The sequence below is a fragment of the Zalophus californianus genome, chromosome 8 (assembly GCF_009762305.2).
Source record: "Zalophus californianus isolate mZalCal1 chromosome 8, mZalCal1.pri.v2, whole genome shotgun sequence".
In the NCBI taxonomy this organism is placed as follows: Eukaryota; Metazoa; Chordata; class Mammalia; order Carnivora; family Otariidae; genus Zalophus; species Zalophus californianus.
In genome coordinates this window covers 101,138,371-101,162,405 of record NC_045602.1, presented here as the reverse complement: position 1 = coordinate 101,162,405, position 24,035 = coordinate 101,138,371, and the positions used below count along the sequence as shown (strand labels likewise).

At 37.8% G+C, this 24,035-nt stretch overlaps 1 protein-coding gene across 10 annotated transcripts in view; it reads right to left on the bottom strand.

The window, feature by feature from the left end:
• The window catches only part of TASP1 (taspase 1), a 295,328-nt gene that overhangs the window by 50,376 nt on the left and 220,917 nt on the right, over positions 1–24,035 (bottom strand). For all 10 annotated transcript variants that reach the window (XR_003524673.2, XM_027622321.2, XM_027622326.2 and 7 more), the window contains one exon: positions 18,662–18,772. Coding sequence is in view for 9 of the 10 variants with exons in the window: in XM_027622321.2 (XP_027478122.1) it covers positions 18,662–18,772 (111 nt within the window). In the remaining variant the exon portion in view is untranslated. The remainder of the gene's footprint in view (positions 1–18,661; positions 18,773–24,035) is intronic.

Here is a 24,035-nt window from a genome sequence, read left to right as displayed (position 1 = left end):
GAGATAAATGACACACTAAGGAAAATATCTGCAATTTGTAGCACAGAAAAAGGGCTAATTTTCTTCATATAAAGATTTGCCACAAATCAATGAGAAAAAAATAAAGGAATATAATTGGCTCTAAAACATGAAAAGATTTTCTACATTTCTCATACTAAAAGAAATGCAAGTTAAAACCACAAAATACCATTATTCAACTATCAGGTTATAGATATCAAAAGTTTGAAACAACATTATGTTAGCTGGGGGTGGAGAAAAAAGCACTCTCACTTACCAATTATGGAGACATGGTCATTTGAAAATACATCCTTGCAATTTGTGGTAGTTATGCTCTATAAGGTTGCCATGAACACTGAATTAGCAAACACTGAGCCATTGCTCCTAAGGGAAATATAGGGTTAGGTTCCTACAAGCCTCTTGTCACAATATTTTCAATCAGTAAGTAACCTTATTTTATGTGTTTCTGTATAAAACATCTTATTTAATATATTTTTCTTATAAGTAATTAATTATATATGATCTTTCTTTATAACACAACATAAGCAAAGAAGAGTTTAACATTTTCCTGATGCTGGATAACCTGCTTATGAATTTCTTTGGTTTTCAGCCTCACAATAATGCTGTCCCCTATGCTCTGTTCATTGGTCATTATCTCATGAATCCACAAGTTGAGTACTTTTCCAGCTTTTCCATGGCTTCATCATGCACCACAGATGTTACTTTAGCAGTTTCTGGAGCAGCCTCACATACAATTCAATGAATTTCCTCTTCCTTTTTCTGGATGTACAATATTGTTGATTCATTAACTTTGAACTCATAACCAACAGCATTATAACTCTTGCCTGAAAGAAGCTTATCAAACACACGTTTTCTCCACTAGACAGCACAACCTCCTTGCACAAAGAAACACTAGGCAGGGGCGCCTGGGTGGCTCAGTTGGTTAAGCGACTGCCTTTGGCTCAGGTCATGATCCTGGAGTCCAGGGATCGAGTCCCACATCGGGCTCCCTGCTCAGCGGGGAGTCTGCTTCTCCCTCTGACCCTCCCCCCTCTCATGTGCTCTCTCTCTCTCTCTCTCATTCTCTCTCTCAAATAAATAAATAAAATCTTTAAAAAAAAAAGAAACCCTAGGCAGCACTTCAGCACTGTGCTTGGGGGTCACTTTATTTTTTTAAATTTTGCTAAGATTTTAATTTTAATTCCAGTATGCTAAGATTTTAATTTTAATTCCAGTAACATAGAGTGTTATATTAGTTTCAAATGTACAATATAATGATTCAACAATTCTATACATTACTCAATGCTAATCATGAAAACTGTGCTCTTTAATCCCCATCACCAATTTCACCCATTCCCCCCAACTGACCTCCCCTCTGGTAACCATTAGTTTGTTCTCTATAATTAAGAGTCTTTTTCTTGATTTGCCTTTCTCTCTCTCTTCTGTTTTTACTGTTTCTTAATTTCAAAATATGACTGAAATCATATTGTATTTATCTTTCTCTAACTTATTTCACTTAGCATTATACTCTCTAGCTCCATCCATGTTGTTGAAAACGGCAAAATTTCAATCTTTTACAGCTGAATAATATTCTATTATACATATATACCACATCTTTACCCATTCATCTATCAATGGATACTTGGGATGCTTCCATAATTTGGCCATTGTAAATAATGCGGCAATAAACATAGTGGTGCATGTATCCCTCCATATTAGTGTTTTTGTATTTTTAACACTAGTACTATGAATGCTGGATTGTAGGGTAGTTGTTTTTAACTTTCTGAGGACCCCCCCATACCGTTTTCCATAGTGACTGCACCAGTCTGCATTCCCACAAACAGTGCAAGAGGGTAATTACATGTTTAACTGCTGGAGGAACCTCCATACTGTTTTCTACAGTGGCTGCACCAGTTTGCCTTCCCACCAGCAGTACAGGGGGTTCCTTTATCTCCACATCCTTGCCAACACTTGTATGCAGTTTAGCCATTCTGACAGGTGTGAGGTGATATCTCATTGTAGTTTTGATTTGCATTCCTCTGATGATGAGTGATGTTGAGCATCTTTTCGTGTGTCTATCAGCTATTTGTATATTTTCTTTGGTGCAATGTCTGTTCATGTCTTCTGCTCATTTTTTAATTGGATTATTTGTTTTTGGGGTGTTGAGTTTTATACATTCTTTATATATTTTGGATACTAACCCTTCATCGGATATGTCATTTACAAATATCTTCTCCCATTCTGCAGGCTTTTAGTTTTGCTGATTGTTTCCTTCACTATGCAGAAGCTTTTTATTTTGATGTAGTCTTAATAGTTTATTTTTGCTTTTATTTCTCTTCTCTCAAGAGATATCTAGAAAGAAGCTGCTATAGCCAATGTCAAAGAAGTTACTGCCTGTGTTCTCTTCTAGGATTTCTATGGTTTAAGGTCTCACATTTAGGTCTTCAATCCATTTTGAATTTATTTTTGTGTCTGGTGTAACAAAGTGATCCAATTTCATTCTTTTGCATGTTGCTGTCCAGTTTTCCCAGCATCATTTTTTGAAGAGACTGCTTTTTTCCCATTAGATATTCTCTCCTGCTTTGTGGAAGATTAACTGACCATACAGTTGTGGAGTTCTATTCTATTCTATTCATTCACTTCTGGAGTTTCTATTCTATTCCAGTGATCAACGTGTCTATTTTTGTGCCAGTTCCATACCATCTTGATCACTACAGCTTTATAGTACAACTTCACATTTGGAATTGTAATACCCCCAGCTTAGTTTTTCTTTTTGAAGATTGTTTTGGCTATTCAGGGTCTTTTGTGGTTCCATACAAATTTTAGAATTGCTTGTTCTGGTCCTGTGAAAAATGCTGTTGGTATTTTGATAAGGATTGCATTAAATCTGTAGGTTGCTTTGGGTAGTATGGATATTTTAACAATATTTATTCTTCCAATCCATAAGCATGGAATGTCTTTCCATTTCTGTGTGTTTCAGTCTCTTTCAACAATGTTTTATGGCTTTCAGAGTACAGGTCTTTCACCTCCTTGATTAATTTATTCCTGGATATTTTATTATTTTGGGTACAACTGTAAATGGGATTACTTTCATAATTTCTCCTATTGCTTCATTATTGTGTATAGAAATGCAACAGATTTCTGTACAATGACTTTGTATCCTGTGACCTTACTAAATTCATTTATCACTTCTAGTAGTTTTTTGGTGGAGTTTTTAGGGTTTTCTGAATATAGTATAATGTCATCTGCAAATAGTGAAAGTTTTACTTCTTCCTCACCATTTTGGATGTCTTTTATTCCATCCTCTTGTCTGATTGATGTGGCTAGAACTTCCAGTATTATGTTGAATAAATGTGGTAAGAGTGGATATCCTTGTCTTATTCCTTATCTTAGGGAGAAAGCTCTCAGTTTTTCATCATTGAGTATAATGTTAGCTGTGGGTTTTTCATTTATGGCCTCTGTTATGTTGAGGTATGTTCCCTCTAAACCTACGGTGTTGAGGGTTTTTATCATGAATGGATGTTGTACTTTGTCAAATACTTTGCATCTATTGAAATGATCATATGGTTTTTATCCTTTCTCTTGTTGATGTGATGAATCATATTGATTTGTGAATACTGAACCACACTTACATCCTGGGAATAAATGCCACTCGCTCATGGTGAATGATTTTTTTAATGTGTTGTTGGATCTGGCTTGCTAGTATTTTGTTGAGGATTTTTGCATCTATGTTCATCAGAGATATTGGTCTGTAGTTCTCTTCTCTTGTAGAGTTTTTATCTGGTTTTAGTATCAGCTAATGTAGGCCTCACAGAATGAATTTGGAAGTTTTCCTGCCTTTTCTATGTTTTGGAATAGTTTGAGAAGAAGAGGTATTAATGCTTCTTTAAATGTTTGATAGAATTTGCCTGTGAAGCCATCCGGTCCTGGACTTTAGTTTGTTGGGAGTTTTTTGATTACTGATTCAATTTCATTGCTGATAATCGGTCAGTTCAAATTTTCTATTTCTTCTTGGTAGTTTGGTTCCTATTTCTTCCTGGTAGTTTAGTTTCTATTTCTTCCTGGTAGTTTGAATTTATCCATTGCTTCTGCGTTGTCCAATTTGTTTGCCTATAATGTGTCATAATATTCTCTTAGAATCCTTTGCATTTCTGTGGTGTCGTTTTTTACTTCTCTTTCATTTCTGATTTTGAGTTTTCCTTCTCTCTCTCCTTTTTGTTTTTGTTTTTAAAGTAGGCTCCACACCCAGCATGGAGTCCAGTGTGGGGCTTGAACTCATGATTCTGAGATCAAGACCTGAACTGAGATCAAGAGTTGGATGCTCAACTAACTGAGCCACCTAGGTGCCCCCTCTCTCTTTTTGATGAGTCTGGCTAATGACTATCAATTTTGTTGATCTTTTCAAAGAACCAACTCCTCCTTTCACTGATCTGTTCTATTGTTGTTGTTGTTTTTAGTTTATATATCTTTATTTCTGCTCTAATATTTATTATTTATTTCCTTCTATGGGTTTGGGGTTTTGTTTGTTCTTCTTTTTCTAGCTTCTTTAGGTGTAAGGTTAGGTTGTTTGAAATTTTTCTTGCTTCTTGAGGCAGGCTGCTATAACCTTCCCTCATAAAACAGCCTTTGCTGCATCCCAAACATTTTGGACTGTTGTGTTTTCATTTTCATTTGTCTCCATGTATTTTTTTATTTCCTTTTTGATTTCTTGGTTGACCCATTGTTTAGTAGCATGTTATTTAACCTCCATATGTTTTTTCTCTTTCCAGATTTTTTCCTGTGGTTGATTCCTAGTTTCATAGCATTGTGGTGAGAAGAAAGGCATGGAATGACTTCAATCTCTTTGAACATGCTGAGATTTGTTTTGTGGGCTAATATGTGATCTATTCTGGAGAATGTTCCATGCGCACTTGAAAAGAATGTGTGTTCTGCTGTTTTAGGATGGAATATTCTGAATTTATCTGTTAAATCTGTCTGGTCCAATGTGTCATTCAAAGCCACTGTTTCCTCGTTGATTTCTATTTGGATGATGTTCTGTTTTGGACAGATGTCCTCTGATGTAAGTGGAGTGTTGAAGTCCCCTACTATTATTTTATTATTATTGATTAGTTCCTTTATGTTTGTTATTAACTGCTTTAAGTATTTGGGTGCTCCCATGTAGTTGCGTAAATATTTACAATTGTTATACTTCTTGTTGGATTGTGCCCTTAATGATTATATAATGTCTGTCTCTTGTTACAGTCTTCGTTTTAAAGTCTATTTTGGCATGGGGCCCTGGATGGCTCAGTTGGTTAAGTGTCCAACTCTTGATTTCAGCTCAGGTCATTATCTTGGGGTTGTGGGATTGAGCCCCACATTGGGCTCCATGCTGGGTGTGGAGCTGACTTCGAATTCTCTTTCTGCTCTCTCTCTCTTAAAAAAAAAAAAAAAAGTCTATTCTGCGCTATATAAGTATTGCTACCCTGGCTTTCTTTTCAAATCCATTTGCATGGTAGATGCTTCTCCATCCCTTCACTTTCAATCTGTATGTGACTTTAGGTCTGAAATGACTCTCTTGTAGGCAGCATACAGATGGGTCTTTTTTTTTTTTTAATCCATTCTATCACCCTATGTCTTTTGATTGAAGTGTTTAGTCCATTTACATTCAGAGTAATTATTATTAGGTATGCATTTGTTGCCATTTTGTTACTTGTTTTATGGTTGTTTTGTAGTCTTTCTCTGTTCCTTTCTTCTCTTGCTCTCTTCTCTCGCAATTAGTTGGCTTTCTTTAGTGATATACTTGGATTCCTTTCTCTTTAGTTTTTGCATATCTATTACTGGTTTTTGATTTTTGGTTACCTTTTGGTTTGTATATGACATCTTCTGCATATTGGAGTCTATATTAAGCTGATGGTTGCTTAAGTTTGAACTCATTTTTTACTCCTCTCCTCCCCACATTTTAGGTATATGGTGTCACACTTCACATCCTTTTATTCTGTGAGTCCCTTGACTGATTTTTATAGATATACTTATTTTTACCACGTTTGTGCTTCCTACTTTTCTTACTCTTGTTTATGGTCTTTCCTTTCAACTCAAAGAGTCCCCCTATAACATTTCTTGTAGGGCTGGTTTAGTAGTCATGAACTCCCTTAACTTTTGTTTGTCTGGGAAACTCCTTATCTCTCCTGTTCTGAATGATAGCCTTGCTGGAGAGTATTCTTGGCTGTAGACTGTTTCCTTTCAGTACTTTGAATATGTCATGCTACTCCTTTCTGGCCTGTAAAGTTTCTATTGAAAAATCAGCTGATAGCCTCAATGGAGGTTTCTCTTGTATGTAACTGCTTTTTTCTCTCTGCTGCTTTTAAAATTCTCACTTTATCACTACTTTTTGCCATCTAAATTACTATGTGTCTTGGTGTGGACCTCCCTGGGTTGATTTTGTTGGGGGAAATCTCTGTACATCCTGGATCTGGATTTCTGTTTCCTTCCCTAGATTCGGGAACTTTTCAGTTATTATTTCCTCAAATAAATTTTCTGTCCCCTCTTCTTTCTCTTCTTCTGGAATCCCAATAAGATGAATGTTATTATACTTAATGGTGTTGCTGAGCTGCTTCAGGGCCATTTTAAACAGTGAAATCATCAGCAAAGGCACAAAAATGTGAAAAACATGTCATTAAACAAGCTACAAAGAGGATGCTGAGACATGAAGGCAAAGCATCACCCTGCTCACCTCAGCTGGGAATGTGCATGTCAGGTGACTCAAATTCTTCACCACTCTGCATTTGCCTACAAATGACTGTGAAAGTGTCAGGAGTACCGATTTTGAAATTACAAATAAGTTTCAGCAAGTAGGAAAATGAGCAAACATGAAATCTACAAATATTGAGGACTGACTGTAGTTATTAAAATGACATACTCTTTGACCTAGTAATTTTACTTCTAGGTAATTATTCTATAGATATGCTTTTATATGTACGAAATAACATATTTACAAAGATATTCACCGAAGTAGTTTTAATTAGGAAGAAACTGGAAATAGCTCAGTTGCCTATTGGTGGGAGTATATATAAATAACCATGGTACTCTATATAGTGGAATACTATGCAACAATTAAAAACAAAGGAAGAAGCTCCACATGGGAGATATGGAACAATCTACACTGAGTATTTTTGAAACTCTCTGACCATGAATCACAATATTAACAAAAACAAAATTAAAAAGTCCCACATGTTGTCACTTATACATTTCTTTATAAATGAAATTTCACAAAATAATACCTACCCTTTTACTTACCATGCATTGGCTTATACTATTGAGTTCTTTATATTCTATCCACTGCATTTAAAAGATTCTGCCTCTGACTCACTAAATTGACTTTAGACCTCATTAATATGACACGCTTTGGTTTGAAAAAATACTTATTTACAAGATAGATAGTTTATCTAAGATAAAAGGCAAGGTAGACAATGATATAGAGATGGTACTGCCATTTTTGTGGAAGAAAATAAAAGGGGACCATGGATGAATATGTAAATACATGGGACCTCTCTGGAAGAATATTTTAGGAACTGGCAACAGTAGTTGCTATTATAAAGAGAACTGTTTGGTTAAGGGAGTTTAATGGAGGGCAACCTATTTTTTACCATATATCCTTTCCTGAAACTTCTGAATTTTGTCCTATTTTAGTTTATTTCCTATTTTTTAAAAATGCCCCTAGGAATCTCAATTACCCTATTAATCTATGTTATCTATTAAGAATTTCTTCCTTATTTAGATTATGACATTCTGAACTTCTGAAATTTGATGTAATGAGATGTTACCATATATTTTTAATTATCCTTCATGAGAATGCTTTATTATGATGTGAAATGATCTAATGCTTTCAAATTGTTTCATGTCTCATGACTATCTAAAATATGACTAAATCTTATGAAGGACCATGAATAAGTCCCTACATAAATTTACACTGAGCATATATATTTAGGGCAAAATCTGTTATGTTTAAAGAGCAATTAAAACAAACAAAACAAAAATTTATTCCTGTTAGAAATTTAAAAATTCCAAAACCACTATAAGCTTTAAAAATAAGTAGAAAACATGGGGCGCCTGGGTGGGTCAGTCATTAAGGGTCTGCCTTCAGCTCAGGTCATGATCCCAGGGTCCTGAGATTGAGCCCCGCATCGAGCTCCCTGCTTGGTGAGAAGCCTGCTTCTCCCTCTCCCACTCCCCCTGCTTGTGTTCCCTCTCTCACTGTCTCTCTGTCAAATAAATAAAATCTTAAAAAAAAAAAGTAGAAAACATTTATTGTCTCAAGGGCAGTTTATATCACAAACTTTTATAACTGTTTAATTAAGTCCTAATTTACAATTAAAACCTGGTAAAGGGTAGTACAAAATTAGCTCAAATACAGTTGCACAGAGGCAAAAAAATATGAATAGCATTTCTTACCCTGAGTAATATCTAGAAGTCTATTTGTTTCTTGATTTTTAGGGACTAAGTTTGAAATTGTTTAATACACCTAAAATGGAAATTTGTGGTAAGAGTATCAAGAAATGATTCTAATAATACAGCAAACTGGGCAGATGTTTTATCATAGTACTGGGATTTTTCCACGTATAATTATTCCATGTAGAGAATCATGAACTGAAGCAACATATAGGATAAACGAATGGCCTGGAATGACATATCTGAGTGTGGGAAAGTGCCCTGTCTCTTTGCCAGTGGCTGGTGACTGTTTACATCTCAATTACTAATTTGAAAAGCTTGCTGTTTTTTAGAAAGCCAAAGCCCAAGGGGCACCTGAGTGGCTCAAGCACCCAACTCTTGGTTTCCACTCAGGTTATGATCCCTGGGTCCTGGGATCGAGCCGCAAGTCGGGCTCTGTGCTCAGCAGGGAGTCTGCTCAAGATTCTCTCTCCCTCTGCCCCTCCCTCCACTCACACACACACTCTCTCTCAAATAAATAAATAAATCTGAAAGAAAGAAAGAGAGAAAGAAAGACAAACAGAAAGAAAGAAAAAGAAAGAAAGAGAAAGCCATTGTGAGGCTACTGAAAATGACCAGACCATGAAAAGACCTTCATCAGAAAACTTTAAGAATACCCAAAGCCAGGCTAAAATAGATTCCTGAATGGGTTTAACATGTGAAAGATGGTCACAGGGATTTGGCAAGCTGCTTCTTTACCAAGTGACTTGACAACACATCATATCACATAAGCGTGATGTGAAAAGAGGCCAACAGTACAGATCCTGCTCCAGTGCCAGAGAATGGGTTAGGTGGGATGTGCTGTGCCTGTGCTCTTCAAGAATGACATGTTAGGGGCTCCTGGGTGGCTCAGTCAGTTGAGCATCTGACTCTTGATTTCGGCTCTGGTCATGATCTCAGGGTTGTAAAACCAAGCCCCACATCAGGCTCTGCACTCAGCACAGAGTCTGCTTGTTCCTCTCCCTCTACTCCTCTCCCTGCTGTCTCTCGCTCTCTCTCAAATAAATAAATAATAGAAATCTTTTTTTAAAAAAGGATTACAGGTTAATGGTATTACAGGCACATCCGAAATGGATTTGCACATAATTTTAGAGGCTAGCTTTTCTGGAAGGATGCATTTAATGCACTGGAATAAATAAATACACCCACAAGTATAATGCACAAGAGTGGTTCTACTTTAGTTTTAATGTCCTTCCACTATATGAGACAGCCTTTAGCCCCTATGCAAGGCTTTGACTCCTAGGGACACTTAAATCACCACCTTCACTAGTTAATATTAGAGCTACAACCCCCCCCTTGCAAAATGCTTCCCCCCCCCAGGATACCTCTTTCTCTTTCAAAATGATTCACAGGTCATTCTGTTTAAGCAAACAAAATTTCTTTACTAGGGTTGCAAGCAAGTTTTCTCTACCAAACGGATTCTCTTTTCTAGCCAGAGAGACGTTCTCAGCCACCCCTTAAAAAAAAAAAAAAAAATATTGTTGTTCTCCAAGTTCTCCAATTGTTGTTAACAACCCCCAGCTGCACTGGCTCCCGCACCCATTTAAAACCCCTCTGCCTGGCTTCACATCCCAGACTTTCTTGCAAGGAAAACAGAACTTTAAAATCAGAACCGTCTTGGACTGGACAGTTGCCAACTCAGCTGCTGCTCCTCAGACTTAGGTGGAATGGCTTATCCTCAAACATTTTGCACAGTGCTTTAAGTTACATCTTACTAGATAAAGATAAGCTCATTTTTAAAACGGGAAGAATGAGGAACTGTAAACAGAAGAGCCTCCTCTTATCTCTGCAGATTTTCCCTCCTGGTTGTTAGGTTCCTTATAACCCAGAATGGGGTTCATACAGGGATGCTTTACCGTCCTGACATGGAATCCTTAAGATTCATATCTTGTATGTTCCATTGTGGCCATTAAGTAGCTCTGAGTTGGCTCACCTCTCTGAAAAACTTTCACCACTGAACTGTTTTAGGGGGGATGGGATTGAAGTTATATAGAGCCCCGTTTATACTAAGCCAAGAAAATAACTATATTCTCTTTCCAAGGCTCACTCTGATTTGTTCAAGACTAAAGAAGGATGCTGACTGAAAAGGAAGAGAAGAATGTTGGTCAAATAGTAATATAAGCCTCAAAGGACAATTTGGTTCTCTTCCCTTTTTATCATTTTATTTATTTTTAGAGTTATTTATTGAGAGAGGAAGAGCATGAGCGGGGGGAGGGGAACAGGGAGAGGGAGAGAGAGAATCTCAAGAAGACTCCCCGCTGGCAGAGCCCGACTCGAGGCTTGATCCCATGACCCCGAGATCATGATCTGAGCTGAAATCAAGAGTCGGACACTTACCCGACTGACCCACCCAGGCACCCCTTTTATCATTTTATTGTATTAGATACTGGAAATAGGGTCCACTGGCTGGAACATGGGAATTCTCTGCTGAACAGAAAAGCATTCAGTGAAACAAGTTTTACTGAAACATGATTTCATTCATTCAACAAATATTTTTTTAGGATTTATTTCATGTTAGAGTGATCTCTATTACCATTTGAGCAGATGAAAACTGACTATAAAATTTGTCAAAATATTTTTCTGAGAGTTTTAGGAGAACCACAGTAATAAGAATTACATAATCACTAGAATTCTATTCATAAATCTTTGTATTCTTTATATCAAATGGAAAATTTTGTGGCCAAAAAAAAAAAGGACTACATGTTTAGATTACAGCTAGTACTATACTTCTTATGATGGAGAAAAAAATTTCAGAGAAACATCCATTTCTAATTTTTAAAACATACATTAGTGATATTTAAAGGGGAAAAAAGTTTTTATAAAGCGAACAAAGCAGATTATAGCTATTTGTAATCAACAACTTTTTGTTTTAAAAATGACAATTCTGAAAAATATAAATCTCAGAGCACTACCTCAATAAATTAATGCAGCTCTATTGTTGAAAAGTTTAAATATCATGTCTGCCTATTTACTTTGCATTTAAGGATAACTACTTAATTTGCTTCCTTCCATCTTATCTTTAAATAAGAACCAAAATGTCACCCTCTATCCTAAGACTACAGTGAATGTATCAATGTATCAATTCCAAAGCATTGCTGGGGCACTAAAGAAATAAGCTTCTACCCACTTCCCCAGGTGTTATTTGGAAGTGTTGAATCACTATATTGTACACCTGAAACTAATATTACAGTGTATGCTAACTGGAACTTAAATAAAAATTAAAAAAAAGAAAAAGAAAAAAGCTTCCAACCATGACACTGGACCCTCTTATAGAACAAAGTTTTAGTTATATTTCTAAGACAAGTTATTAACATCAGATAAGCATCTATCAGTACCTCTTTTCCCATTACCAGCCTAATAGCTAATTTGCCTTTTCTCTGAGAGTTATTTTTATGATCATGTGAGCCCAACAGAATGCCTAGTCATAAGTGCTCATGGTGGCATGTGCCATGAAATGGAAATCAGTGATACTGCTGGGGCCCCCAGAATGAAGCTCCTTTGAAGTGCATGTGTTTATGTGTGCTCGCCAAATTTTTAATGCCAGTAAAACCAAAAGACGGTTTGGAATTTTAACTTACAGTAAAATGACCTTTTATCTTTTTAATGTTCCAGGAAGCATCAACTCAATCTAACATTTTTTATTTTTAAACCATAGCATGTTTTGGTAACAGTGACAAAAAGAGTACTTGATAAAGAACTTTGCCTGTTCTGCAAAGGAGGGGAGGGAATGCCACAATTAAGTTCTAATCGGAAGTGAAAAACCATTTAATTTGATAGAGCTAAGTCTGAAATGATGGAAGGATTCATTATTCTTTCAAGTAATTATGTAAGAAACTGCAAAAATTCTCACAGAAGAAATCATATGACATACCATTTATCATACCATTTATATAAAGTCAGGCCCACATGGGGGCTTCAGAGAGATGGGTAATGGGCAATTCCTTAAGCGGGGTGGCAGGTCCACAGGTGTTCATTTTATTATTATCCTTTATAACTTACAAATTTATTACATTCTTTTAAAATATATATGAAACATTTCATAGTTAAGATGAAAAACAGGGAAAGAAGGGGTAGCTGGACAATTAGAAGCAATATCATATACAACACTTAATTATCAGCATAATGAACATATTCCTGGATAGTAAGGAACCTGGTGTTATTCTCTGCGTAAGGTGAGGCTAACTTAATGGGGGAGTAACAATTACCGTATGTGTTCATCAGATGACAGGGCTCTGGCTGAACTGAGTGCCTCAAATCTATTTAGGATGAAGGACTCCCAACAGTGGCACAGAGGTCACCGGCCAAACACAGTCTTTTTGCCCCTAGGAGCCCCTATGCCTCCTATTCTTAATTGCTTAAGATTTTCCTTAAATACATGGAGTCTGTTTCTCATTGATCCCCATATTCACTGCTTCCTAGTAACCATTCTAAGGCAGGGACCCCTGAACTTCACAAGGCTCCCACCAGCACAGTGAGGGCAAGCTATAAGGAGAGAAATGCACCCATACAGTGAGATTGGCTATTTATGCCATGTATTTGCATATATTCTAATTACTTGTGTCAAATCACAAGTTTAAAACAGAAAAAGACTCATTTTTTTCCACTGGAAGGCTTGATGTGCCTTTGTTTACACAATTATTAGCCATACTATATACAGCAGCCCCAATAAAGCTCTTCTGTACAGGCCTGGAAAGCACATGTAATTGTACTTTAGCAGGTAAAATATATATTGGGCTTTTTTTTCTCTAAAAGCAGAGAGAAAATTAATTATTTTCAGCTGTTTCACTCCAGGGAGAAGCATTTGCTTTGCGTTAAAGCAGTGATTTGTAGGCTGGGCTTTGCCAGCATCTCATGATCTGGGGAATGGGAGGTGGAGGGATGGGTGTTGCAAACACATTTACATCCAAACTGTCCTTTTTACAAGGCTGTTTGCAGAGGTTATCTTCTGTGATCCATTTTCGACTGTCTCCAAATCTTCTTGTTCCCGGACACTTGTCATTATCCAACATTTCCGAGCCATACTGTTTTGGATTGTTTTTAGAGCATGTAAGGATACTTTATGTGACATTTCATTTTTCTGGAAGAGTGTCAATTTAAAATTTCTTTTAAAAAATCAATAAGGAAATTCCATTTGACATTTAATTCGTTTATTTAATAATCAGTGGAGGCTACTATGGAGGGTGGGTACAAGATTGGACATGACACAGTCCTTGCCCTCAAATGGTTCACAATCTGGTGGTGTGATTCTCAGAGGCAGTGGAATCTTCTAGCACTTGGAAAGATATTTTAAATCCCTGGATCCTCCATGTGAGTCACTGGGGCTCAGAGATCTGTGATCTATTCCTGTCAAATAAGTGGGCTCAGAAAAAAGCTTAAGAAGTGCTAGCCTAGAGGGAGGGATAGACACTCTAACACATGTCATGGCGAGTGTTACAAGGGATGCCAATTGCATGTTGCACAAAAAAAAAAAAAAAAAAAAGCACAAGGAAGGAACAAATTACCTGGGGAAAATGGTTTCTAAAGGATTCCAAGAAGATTCATATCTGTCCTGGGTCTTTAAAGAAGGAATGTAACTGGCCCAAGGCATTCCAAGCACAGGTAAAAGCATGTGAAAGTTATTGGGGGAAAGAACAGGACCCTCTGGAAGAAGACCAAGCAATTTGGAGTGGCCAGAACTGGGGGCGCTGAGGCTGTGTAGAGGGAAATGACTAATTGGAAATGACAATGAAAGCATGTTCCAGGGTTAGATCAGGGGAGGACTTTCCCATCAAGTTAAGTAGTTCCCATCTGTCTTCTAGAGAAATGACCAGCAGAGGCAGGAGTATGGATGCATCCTCACAGAAAAATTGAAAGCAGGGAGTGATAGTATGAGACACAGGTTTTGTCTTTACTTTAAGACACAGAGAAAGTTATTCAACATTTAGCTTAGACATATAGTAAACTAATTACATATACTTATGTGGTCCTTCTTTTGACCACTATCCCTCTGAGCCTGGGATTGGTCTAAGACACCATTAGTTCAGGTTCTCATTTTTGCCCTTTCTGCTTCAGGGCAGCCTGCTTCTCTCCTGACTGCCCATTTCTGAGCCCATGGTTAGGTTCTCTGGGCCAGTGAGAGAAAAGTCTGGTAACTGTATGGAGGTGGGATAGGAATAGAGTCAGAGGAGCTAACAGGATAGTCTAGAAAAGAGTGACTAGGGACTGTAAAGTTGGAGGGCACTGATCCCATTTGTCTCAGAGGATCCCAAAGAAGGAAACCAGGATACACTGATGCAATCTGATAGTCTCAGCTGCCTAAAGATGCAAGAGAGCACCTTGATTTGTTACTGTAGCTCTTTAGACAAACTAGAGGCCCATTTGGCAGTGAGAGGATTTAAAAGGTTTGTTAGTCATCTATTTTGGCATAAATTACCCCAAAATGTAGTGGTTTAAAACAACAAACATTTACTATCTCAGTTTCTGTGGGTGAGGAATTCAGGAGTGGCTTTGTTAGGGGATTCTTGCTCAGAGACTTACACTCTCCCTCATGAGATTCAGTCAAGAAATCTGCAAGGCTACTGCAGTCATCCGAAAGTTCATTCAGAGCTGAGGCTATTTGCAAGAAGTCCCAGTGTCTTGCTGGCTATTGGAAGGAGGTCAGAGTTCTTTGCCATGTGGACCTCTCCACAGTGCTGCCTGTCTATACATGGCAGTTGGTCTTTCTGAGAGTGAGAAAGCAAGAAGGATGTCACAATGCCTTTTTTGATCTAGCCTCAGAAGTCACACACTATCACACTGCCATATTCTTATGCCTTGTAAGAGAGTCTCAGGGAGAGGAATTAAGCTCTATCTCTTGTAAACAATTTACGGATAAAGCACATGTAACAAGGTCACACAAGAGGATTCTGAATATTCCTTCATACCTGAGATTTACCAATTCTATCAGTAAACAGAGGACAAACCTTGAAAGTGTCCTGTATTTGAGTCCTCCGACCCTTGAAGTGGCCCACTGGGGCTCTTGTAATTGATATATTTGTCAAGAGGAGAGGTTCAGTAGTGGATTTCTGGAAACTCCACCAAGTGACAATGGGGTTTGATTGAAACTACTCTTGTGGTGTTATGGAAACACTACTTATGATTTTCAAAAAAGAGAGTGGACACAGAAAAAGCTTAAGTTAGACACTGTTTTAATTATACTATTCTTTGGGGACGAAAATGATTGACCAATATATAGTAATCCAGTTCTTGGTTTTTGTTTTTTTTTCATTTTGGGAATTGTTTTATTTGGAATGTACATAAGAAAGACTTCTGAGCTCTCCTGGTTACTAGATATTACTTAGCATTACAGAGCCATGAGTTTATGAAGTTAAACTCTCATGAGGGTTTTATAAGGCAATATGAGAAGTCATGGTCCAAACATAAAGCAAATTAAGTTGTGGTCTGCTTTGGAGCAACTGACAGGGTATAGCATGGGAGAATCCACTTGACCTTGACATTTGAAATATTCTCCTTTTACAGCAGAAGTTTATGACAGACACTTATGAGTCCAATCTTCCACTACTGGGATCTGCAGTGAGTAATACTTATACAGTCTTGGTACTGCCAATGCTGGTTACTAACTGTCACTGTTCAGAACCTCTAATCAAAGTGTAGCAGACAATTTAGCTATAGGACAGAATGTGGATGTTAATCATGGTGACAGATGGCTAGAGATTGAGGTGAGGGTTGGGAGTAAAGAAGAAAGAAGAAAGAACACATGAATTTTCCTGAACTTACACAGTCAAAGGGGTGAGGTATGGTTGATAGAGACTGTATAAAGTTGAGGAATCAAGAAATAAATTAAGAAATAGTATGTTACAGTCGCAATAAAATTAAAATGTATGATTTCAAGTTAGAGTAGAAGGCTAATAAAGTCAGGAGGAAAAGGGAGTGGAAAGTGATGTGAACTACATTCTTAATTTTTTTTTTCCCCTACTGACCAATCAAGAAATAGAAGCATGAACATATTCTATAGAGTGAAGGTGTTTCCAACAAGAATAATTAGAACCAGAGACTGGTGGCTCTGGGACTGAGGTGACCATGGTGACTTTCACATCTCCTTTCCTATGCTTCTGTACATACATTACTCTTTTGAACAAATGTAAAAATCCATGTAGTTGGTATCATCTATAAGTTGATACTAGCCTATGTTCACCAGGTTTTAGAAGATAAACTTCACAAACATTAATTCCTCTAGTTAGGTTTAACAAATGACAAGATTTTACTTATTTTAGAAATTCACACTTTACATTTCATTCTTCTTTTTGAAACAGAGAGTAGGAATTAGTTTACAAATTACTACCTTGGTGATAAAAACTATTTAAGATGAGCAAAAATTCTATGATTTATCCTTAAATATGCACTTCTATATTACACCACCAAAAATGAAACAACAACCAAAAAACCTTATAATTTTCAGGATTAACTCTAATGGGCAAGAGTCCAGGCTCAGTAAAGAACTGATACTCCAACCTAGAACAGTCTATGAAGCAGTTTTAATAACTACCCCCCTCCGGCCCCCAGTACTAAGGGTTATTCTGAGTTTTTATGGAAGGCCCAGGTACATCCTCCTACAAACTCCCTTCTATCCAACCATGGAAGATTTCTTCAAAGGAGTCAACAATGAAGATACCAAAGAAGCAAATGGCTAATTTGCCTTGATTTAATAAAAGACAGCTATTTAAAACTACATTTCCTGGGAGCAACCTGGTACCAAGTATACTAGGTGGAAAGAGGAAAGGAAAAAAAAAAAAAAGATGAGGTTAGTAGTCAGAATCCAAAGGGCATTTTTTTTCCCCTTTGAGGAATTAGGGGGAAAATTTTATGAAAGCTCTTTCAGCTTCTATAGAAAAAATACTTTTGTACACTCATAAGAAATGCTTGGTTTTCTAATTTACAGACTCACTTGTACTATAGCAATTCACAACAATCATACAATACAGATCAGGCACCAGCCACACCTTCTGTAAGAAAATTTATAGAAAGGGTTGAACTACCACAGTTCCTGTGGATGATCTACAACACTTATATTAAAAAAAAAAATACTTAGGGAAGAATGGATAAATACAAAGTGGTATATCTGTATAATGGAATACCACACAGCAATGAAAATGAACAAACTACTGCCACATGTAACATGCACATCAGATACATGTAGTACATATTCTATGATTCCATTTATATAAAATATAAACCCCAGTGAAACTAATCATGGTGTTAGAAGTCAGCATAGTGGTTCACTTTGGTGAGGTAAAGAATGGGGGTGGGTTACCAGGGGATTTGGGGGTTGTGGTAAAGTTCTACTTTTTATCTGCTTGCATGAGTGGGTTCAGTTTATAATAATTTATCGAGCAGTTGCAGTTATAATTTGTGTACTTTCCTGAATGTATATATAATTATTTAAAAAGTCAATTAAAAAATAACATATAAGGCCCCCTCCTAGCTTATGCAGTACCTTTATGCAGATTTTTAAAAAATGTCCCCTCTGGATGAATGGATTAGAAAAAGGCATCCCTGTGGGCAGAGGGAGTCCCACAGGTTTGTGGAGGACTGGCTGATTTTTAACCCCAGTGGTACACTTGGCTAGACACAAAACCGCACATCTGGATGGACATCTGCAAATCTGCAAAACACTCACTTGACCTTTCTTCACCACAGCTTTATGAGGAGGGCAGGGCAGATGTCCTTATTTTACAAAAGAGGAAGTGGCACAGAACAGTGAGACCGATGCACAAAGGCGTCATAGCTAATAAGCAATGGAGCCAGAACAGACTCCTAGGCCAGTAGCTCTTCACATGGTTCTGATTCTGTTTTGGGAGGGGGAATAGGAAGAAGCTTCTTTCTATTGTTTGTTACTGTGTATGTTGTTATGGGTCATCTCCATGCTTTGTGGAATTAGGCAGGGAACAAATACATGGTCCAATGTTCTTAATATTGGGCTTTAGTAAAGGTCCTAGATTCTAAGCCCATTTGAAAAATATGCTTTAGGCATACACTTAAAAATGAATATTCATCTTTTACATGTTTACTTATGCAAAAAGATCATTAGAATAGATATGTGTAGATACCAATAGAGCATTCTGGCCTTCCCATAGCTTAACATTATTAACTTACGGACATAAACCTTTCCGTGTCTTGAAAAAAAATGAAAAAGACACACACCTAAGGTATATGTCCAGCTTACCTAGAAGTGTCTGCTTATCTTGGGAGGAGTCAGACTCTGCAGAACACCTGCAAGTTCGGAGAACAATCACTCCTCCAAGCACACCATCTTCACTGGCCAGGAAAGGTGAACCTAGGCAGGAAAGGCAAATGATCATTTTCCAGTGAATTTTCCTTTCCTCATTTTCAATTTTCATTTGATTATAAGAACAAAAATGTGGTATGAATAAGATCTTGAAAGATGCCCATTTTCTGACAACCACCGTTGTTCATGCCTTGATTGGCTTGATGGTAAACACAGGCCTATGCCCAAACAGGGGCCATTTGGCAAAGACAATCCCAGATGCTGCCAAGAAGACTTGAGTGGGGGTGGAGTGTGCATTACAGTATTCAGAATGGAATTGGAAACACTACCAGATTAAAGGAGAAAAACACAAATACAGGAAAAAATGCTCAGCAAGTCTCTTTGATCAGCTCTTAGGGATCACTTACCAGGCTCTCCCTGCTGTCAGGGGCATGCCACCAAAAGCTTTGATTTACTACCTTAAATTCAATTTTAAACAATAAGCCACAAACTTTATTACAACATTTAGAAATGATCCTGATGGTTTACACAAATAAGGGTGAAACTGTATTTCTATTATAAGAGTCTGGTGGTTAGAAACAACCAGGCCTCTTTGGGATCTCACACACTGAACCACCGTGGGCATTTCAAGAACACTACATTTTAAAACCCCTCATTTTTCCTCCCCAAGGACATCTTCTTCAAACATCTGGCATAGCAAGTAAGCACGTGGAGAACAAATGCAAATTAACCCAAGCACTATCAAAGAAAGTAATAAAAATAAAAACCAACCAAATTGGATTTGGGGAAGCTTCTGGTTAAACTTAGTTGATTAAACACATATATTTATCTCCACTCCTTCCAAAGGCATGGCCCAATGAGGACAGAGAGAAAGGCAAACAAGAAAAAAACTGACCTTTTAGAAAATGAAAAGAAGATGGACATTAGTTGGCTCACGTAGTGGGCCTGCAGAAATTTCAAAGAAGCTGAAACCTAAGCTTTCATGGCAGCACAGGGCTGAAATTGGGGGTGGGGCACCTATAAGAAATCACCCAGTTTTGTCATGAAACCCAAAAAGAATTAGAAATTGGAAGCCTCCAGTTCCTCTGAAGGCAGGGATATGGGGTGAGGCTGAAATGAAGATGGCTGGTTTAGAGTGTCCAAAAGGACCCTCTACACCAGGTGTCAGTATGCTATGACTTGTCTGGTCTACAACCTGTTTTTGTACTGTCTACAGGAGATGAGTGTTTATTTTACAATTTAAAGGGTTATTTAAAAAAAAGAAAAAGGAACGAGGGGCAGCTGGGTGGCTCAGTTTGATAAGACACCCTTATCAGTGTCTGCCTTCGGCTCAGGTCATGATCCCAGGGTCCTGGGATCGAGTCCCGCATCAGGTTCCCTGCTTGGTGGGAAGCCTGCTTCTCCCTCTCCCACACCCCCGCCTGTGTTCCCGCTCTCTCTCTGTCTCTCTCTGTCAAATAACTAAAATCTTAAAAAAAAAAAAAAAAGGACGAGAAGGAGAAGAATATGTGATAGAGACCATGATGTAGCCTAAAAAGTCTAAAATCTTTACTTTCTGGCCCTTTCAGAAATAGTTTGCCAACCCCTGATCTAAAGCCTAGATTCCTGCATAGAGAGGAAGTCACTTCTTCCTAACCCAGGAGATGCCAGGATATTTACTCTTTAGAGACGATGAACCAGAGGAACTTGAGTCTTGGGGGCATCAGACTCAGCATAGGGCAGGAGGGAGGCTCCACAGTAAATACAGGATGTGGAAGTGGAAGTCTTCATGCTAAACAGTGAAATAACCAGCTCCTTTAACCAGAGGCTCCCAGGATACAAGAAGTCAGGCTGATATCCTCTAAACAAAAGACTGGATAATTCCCTTCCAGCCACACAACCAGCTCAAGAATAAAGACCTACCTGAGAGACCCTAAAAAAATTTGCCTTACGGTAAGGGCTTCCAGATGACAAGTATGACTCACTCAGAAGGTTTTCACAGTTCAGTTTTTTGGTATTTAACTGTTAAAAAGTATAGACTACTAGGATCACTAGTTGTTTCAGTTAGTCCTCTAGAAAAGACAGAGATCAAAACTAAAAAGCAACACAGAGAAAACTTAGGCAAATGCATTGAGCAAAAGAAAAGAAAAAAAAAGAGAGAGAGAGAAATCAGAAGAACAGGTCAGAAGGTCCAATATCTGAATAATAGGAGTTTCAAAAAAAGAGCATAGAGGAAATGAAATTTCAAAGAAAGAATTCAAAAACACTTCCAAGAATTGAAAGGTAAGTGCTTGGACTAAAAAGGCTCATCAACCTCCCAGAAAAACTCATGGAAAAAAAAGGGCCATGGAGGTATATCACTGTGAAATATCAAAATATTGAAGAAAAAGAGAAAAGTCTAAAAACTTCCAAGTGGGGGAAAAAAAGTCATATGGAAAGCAAGGGTATCATAACAGCATCAAAATTCTCAACATAACACTGGTAACAAATGCTAAAGGAAAATTATTTCCAACCTAGAATTCTATACTAGGCCAAAATGTCAGTCAAGTGTGAAAACAGAATAAAGCTCTACAAAGTCTCAAAGAATTCACCTCCCACGTACTTTCTCAGAAAGCTGTAGGATAAACGTGCCTTGGCAAAGTGAAGGAATAGGGTACATAATGAGAAAGAAAATAAGATCTGGAAACAGGGGATCCAAAACAAGAGAACAGAAAAAGATTCCCAGATGGCATGCAGCTATGCAGCAGGCTTAGAAAGTGGACAGTCCAAATTGAAACAGGAAGTCAGAGGAGGCTGGAAAGATATTTCCAAAGGGAAAATAAATCAAACTTACAGAATATATGTTGGCTTTGAAATTATTAAGAGGAAATGTTTCAGATTTTGAGGGAAGTTTGACAATCAAGAGTGACTGGTATAAAAAAAAAAAAAAAAAAAAGAAACCTAAACAATAATGAGGCAAATATTAACTGCAGAAAAAAAATAATAATTTGTGTAAGAAAGGAAATAGAATCACAGTACACTATGTAGTGCAGATGTCAATAGCTGGAGTCAAAAATATAAACTCACAATACTGATGAACTAAAAAAAGGGAGGGGGACATAATACATTAGGAGGAGGAATGGTACATGTAGTATGTGTAGGTTTGGGGTTGGAAATATAAGGGAATTAAATCTTGGCCTTTCCTGGTATGAATATGAAGATATCTCATTTTGATATATAAACAATATCTAAAATTGAAAACTGAAGGAATAGTAGTACAAGTGTGTTATGTTGAATTACAGATTTAACTTCTAAATGAAATAGCTATGAGAGTTAAAAGTAGTAGCCTCAGGGGAGAGGAAGCTGGGGGAGAGGAGACTGGATTGGAACAGGGAACCATTCATTTTCATTTTAAGTCTGGGGGTATTGTCTTTTTAAACCACTTACTTGTTTTGCCTTGCAAAGAAAAAACACAAATTTAAACTGTGGAACTGGACTAAATATTTTAATCCTCAGCCTCTTAAAGAAGGGGTAAGGAGACAGGAAATTCACAGTCATTGAGAAACTACCCTGCATCAGGGCTTGGATCCACACTTTCATTTTCTACAGTTTGATTTTCAGAACCACTGAAGGGGGTCAGAGCAAATCTCCCCAAAATGTGTCATTCTGGCATGTGGACTATTTTGAGCTGAAGGCAATCGAGACCCTGAGGGCTCAAGAGAAACTTTTGCCTCACCCTTAACTACCTAGAAGAATCTAAATTGGGGGTCTTTCCTAGAATTAGAGTTATCACTAGGAATAAATTTTATCTGAGTAATCCATCTGTATGGCAGGGCAAATATCTAATTACCAAACATCTCTTCTTCTTATTGCCTATGAATTGCCCTCCTCCCCTTTGAAGCCCCAGGCCCCTATCCCATTCCTTAGCTCAGCATGACATAAATAACTCATTGTACCTTTCTGTCTTTGAACCTCTCATGTATAAGGAGTTCCTGTATGTATGAAATTAAATTTGACTTTCTCCTGTAAATCAGTCTCACGTCAATTTAATCTTTCAACCAGGTGGAAGAATCTTTGAAGGAGAGGGAAAAATTTTCCTCCCCAACACTACTGTGCCATGAGGTGTTTTCACATTATAGATGAAGAACCTAAGGTTCAGAGAGTTGAGCAGAGTATGTGGTTTTCCCTCATGATTCTCTGAGCCCATAGTCCTTGTTTGCTTTGCAGCAATGCCTGTCAGGGAATGGGAAACTTTGGATAAGCTCACATTCCAACTGCTGTTAGAAACCTCCACCCCACCAGCACTCAAACCCTTGATACCTCTAGAACAGTTCCTTTCCCTACCAAATCCAGGAATTTCTCTAAGTTCCTAATAGCTCATCCAAGCTCAAAACTCTCTATCTCTTCCCTCCTCAATGACTCAAAACATGAAACCATGTTAAATCCCAACAAGTGTGTACTGTACTTGTGCTAGTTTCTGTCCCTTCATTTCCACTGACAAGACCCTCAATGTACTCTCATTGTACTGAAAACAGTGTAGTAGGCTCATGCTCCAGTCATTCAAATCTCTAAATAATTAATTAATATGTACTATGTGTCAAGACTCTTCTAGGCACTGGGGATATAGCAATGAAAAAAAAGAAGTCCTTGCTCACATCTAGTTGAACAGATTAGGGGACAAGTAAATTTACAAGTCAATGAAGAAATTCATCCAGTTATTGATAAGCACTGTGAAGAAAATGAATCCCGGTAAATGATAGAAGGTGTGACTTGAGCAGGGGCTACTTCACATCAAGGGTCAGGAAAAGCCCCTTTTGTTAAGGAGCTAACCATGTGAAGACCTGAGGGAAGAACATTCCAGGCAGATGAACAAGCAAATGCAGAGACGTTAAGGTGAGAAGGAACCTGGATGTTCAGGAAATACAAGGAGACTAGAGTGGTAAGAGCTGAGTGAGGGAGAGGGAAGAGAGGACAGAACATAAATTCAAAGAGAGGCAGGGCCAGGTCACATAGGGTTACAAAAGGCCTTGTGGGTACAGCAAGGAGGCTGGATTTTACTGCAAGTGTGATGAAAAGATGATCTTTAATCTTTAATCTTTAACCAGGATAACGACAGTTCTTGTTTGCACTTGCAAAAGGTTGCTCTGTAGTATGAAATGGATTGGCAAGGCAAGCATGGAAGCAACAAGTCACTAAAGAAGGTGCAGTGGCAGCCCAACTGACAGATAACAGTGGCTGAGGTGAGCCTGCTGGCAGTGGAGTCTGTCAGTAGAAGCTGGGTCTGGGATATACTCTGCAAGTAGAACCAAAAGGGCTGTTCACAGAATGAATATGGGGACATGGGAAACAGAGA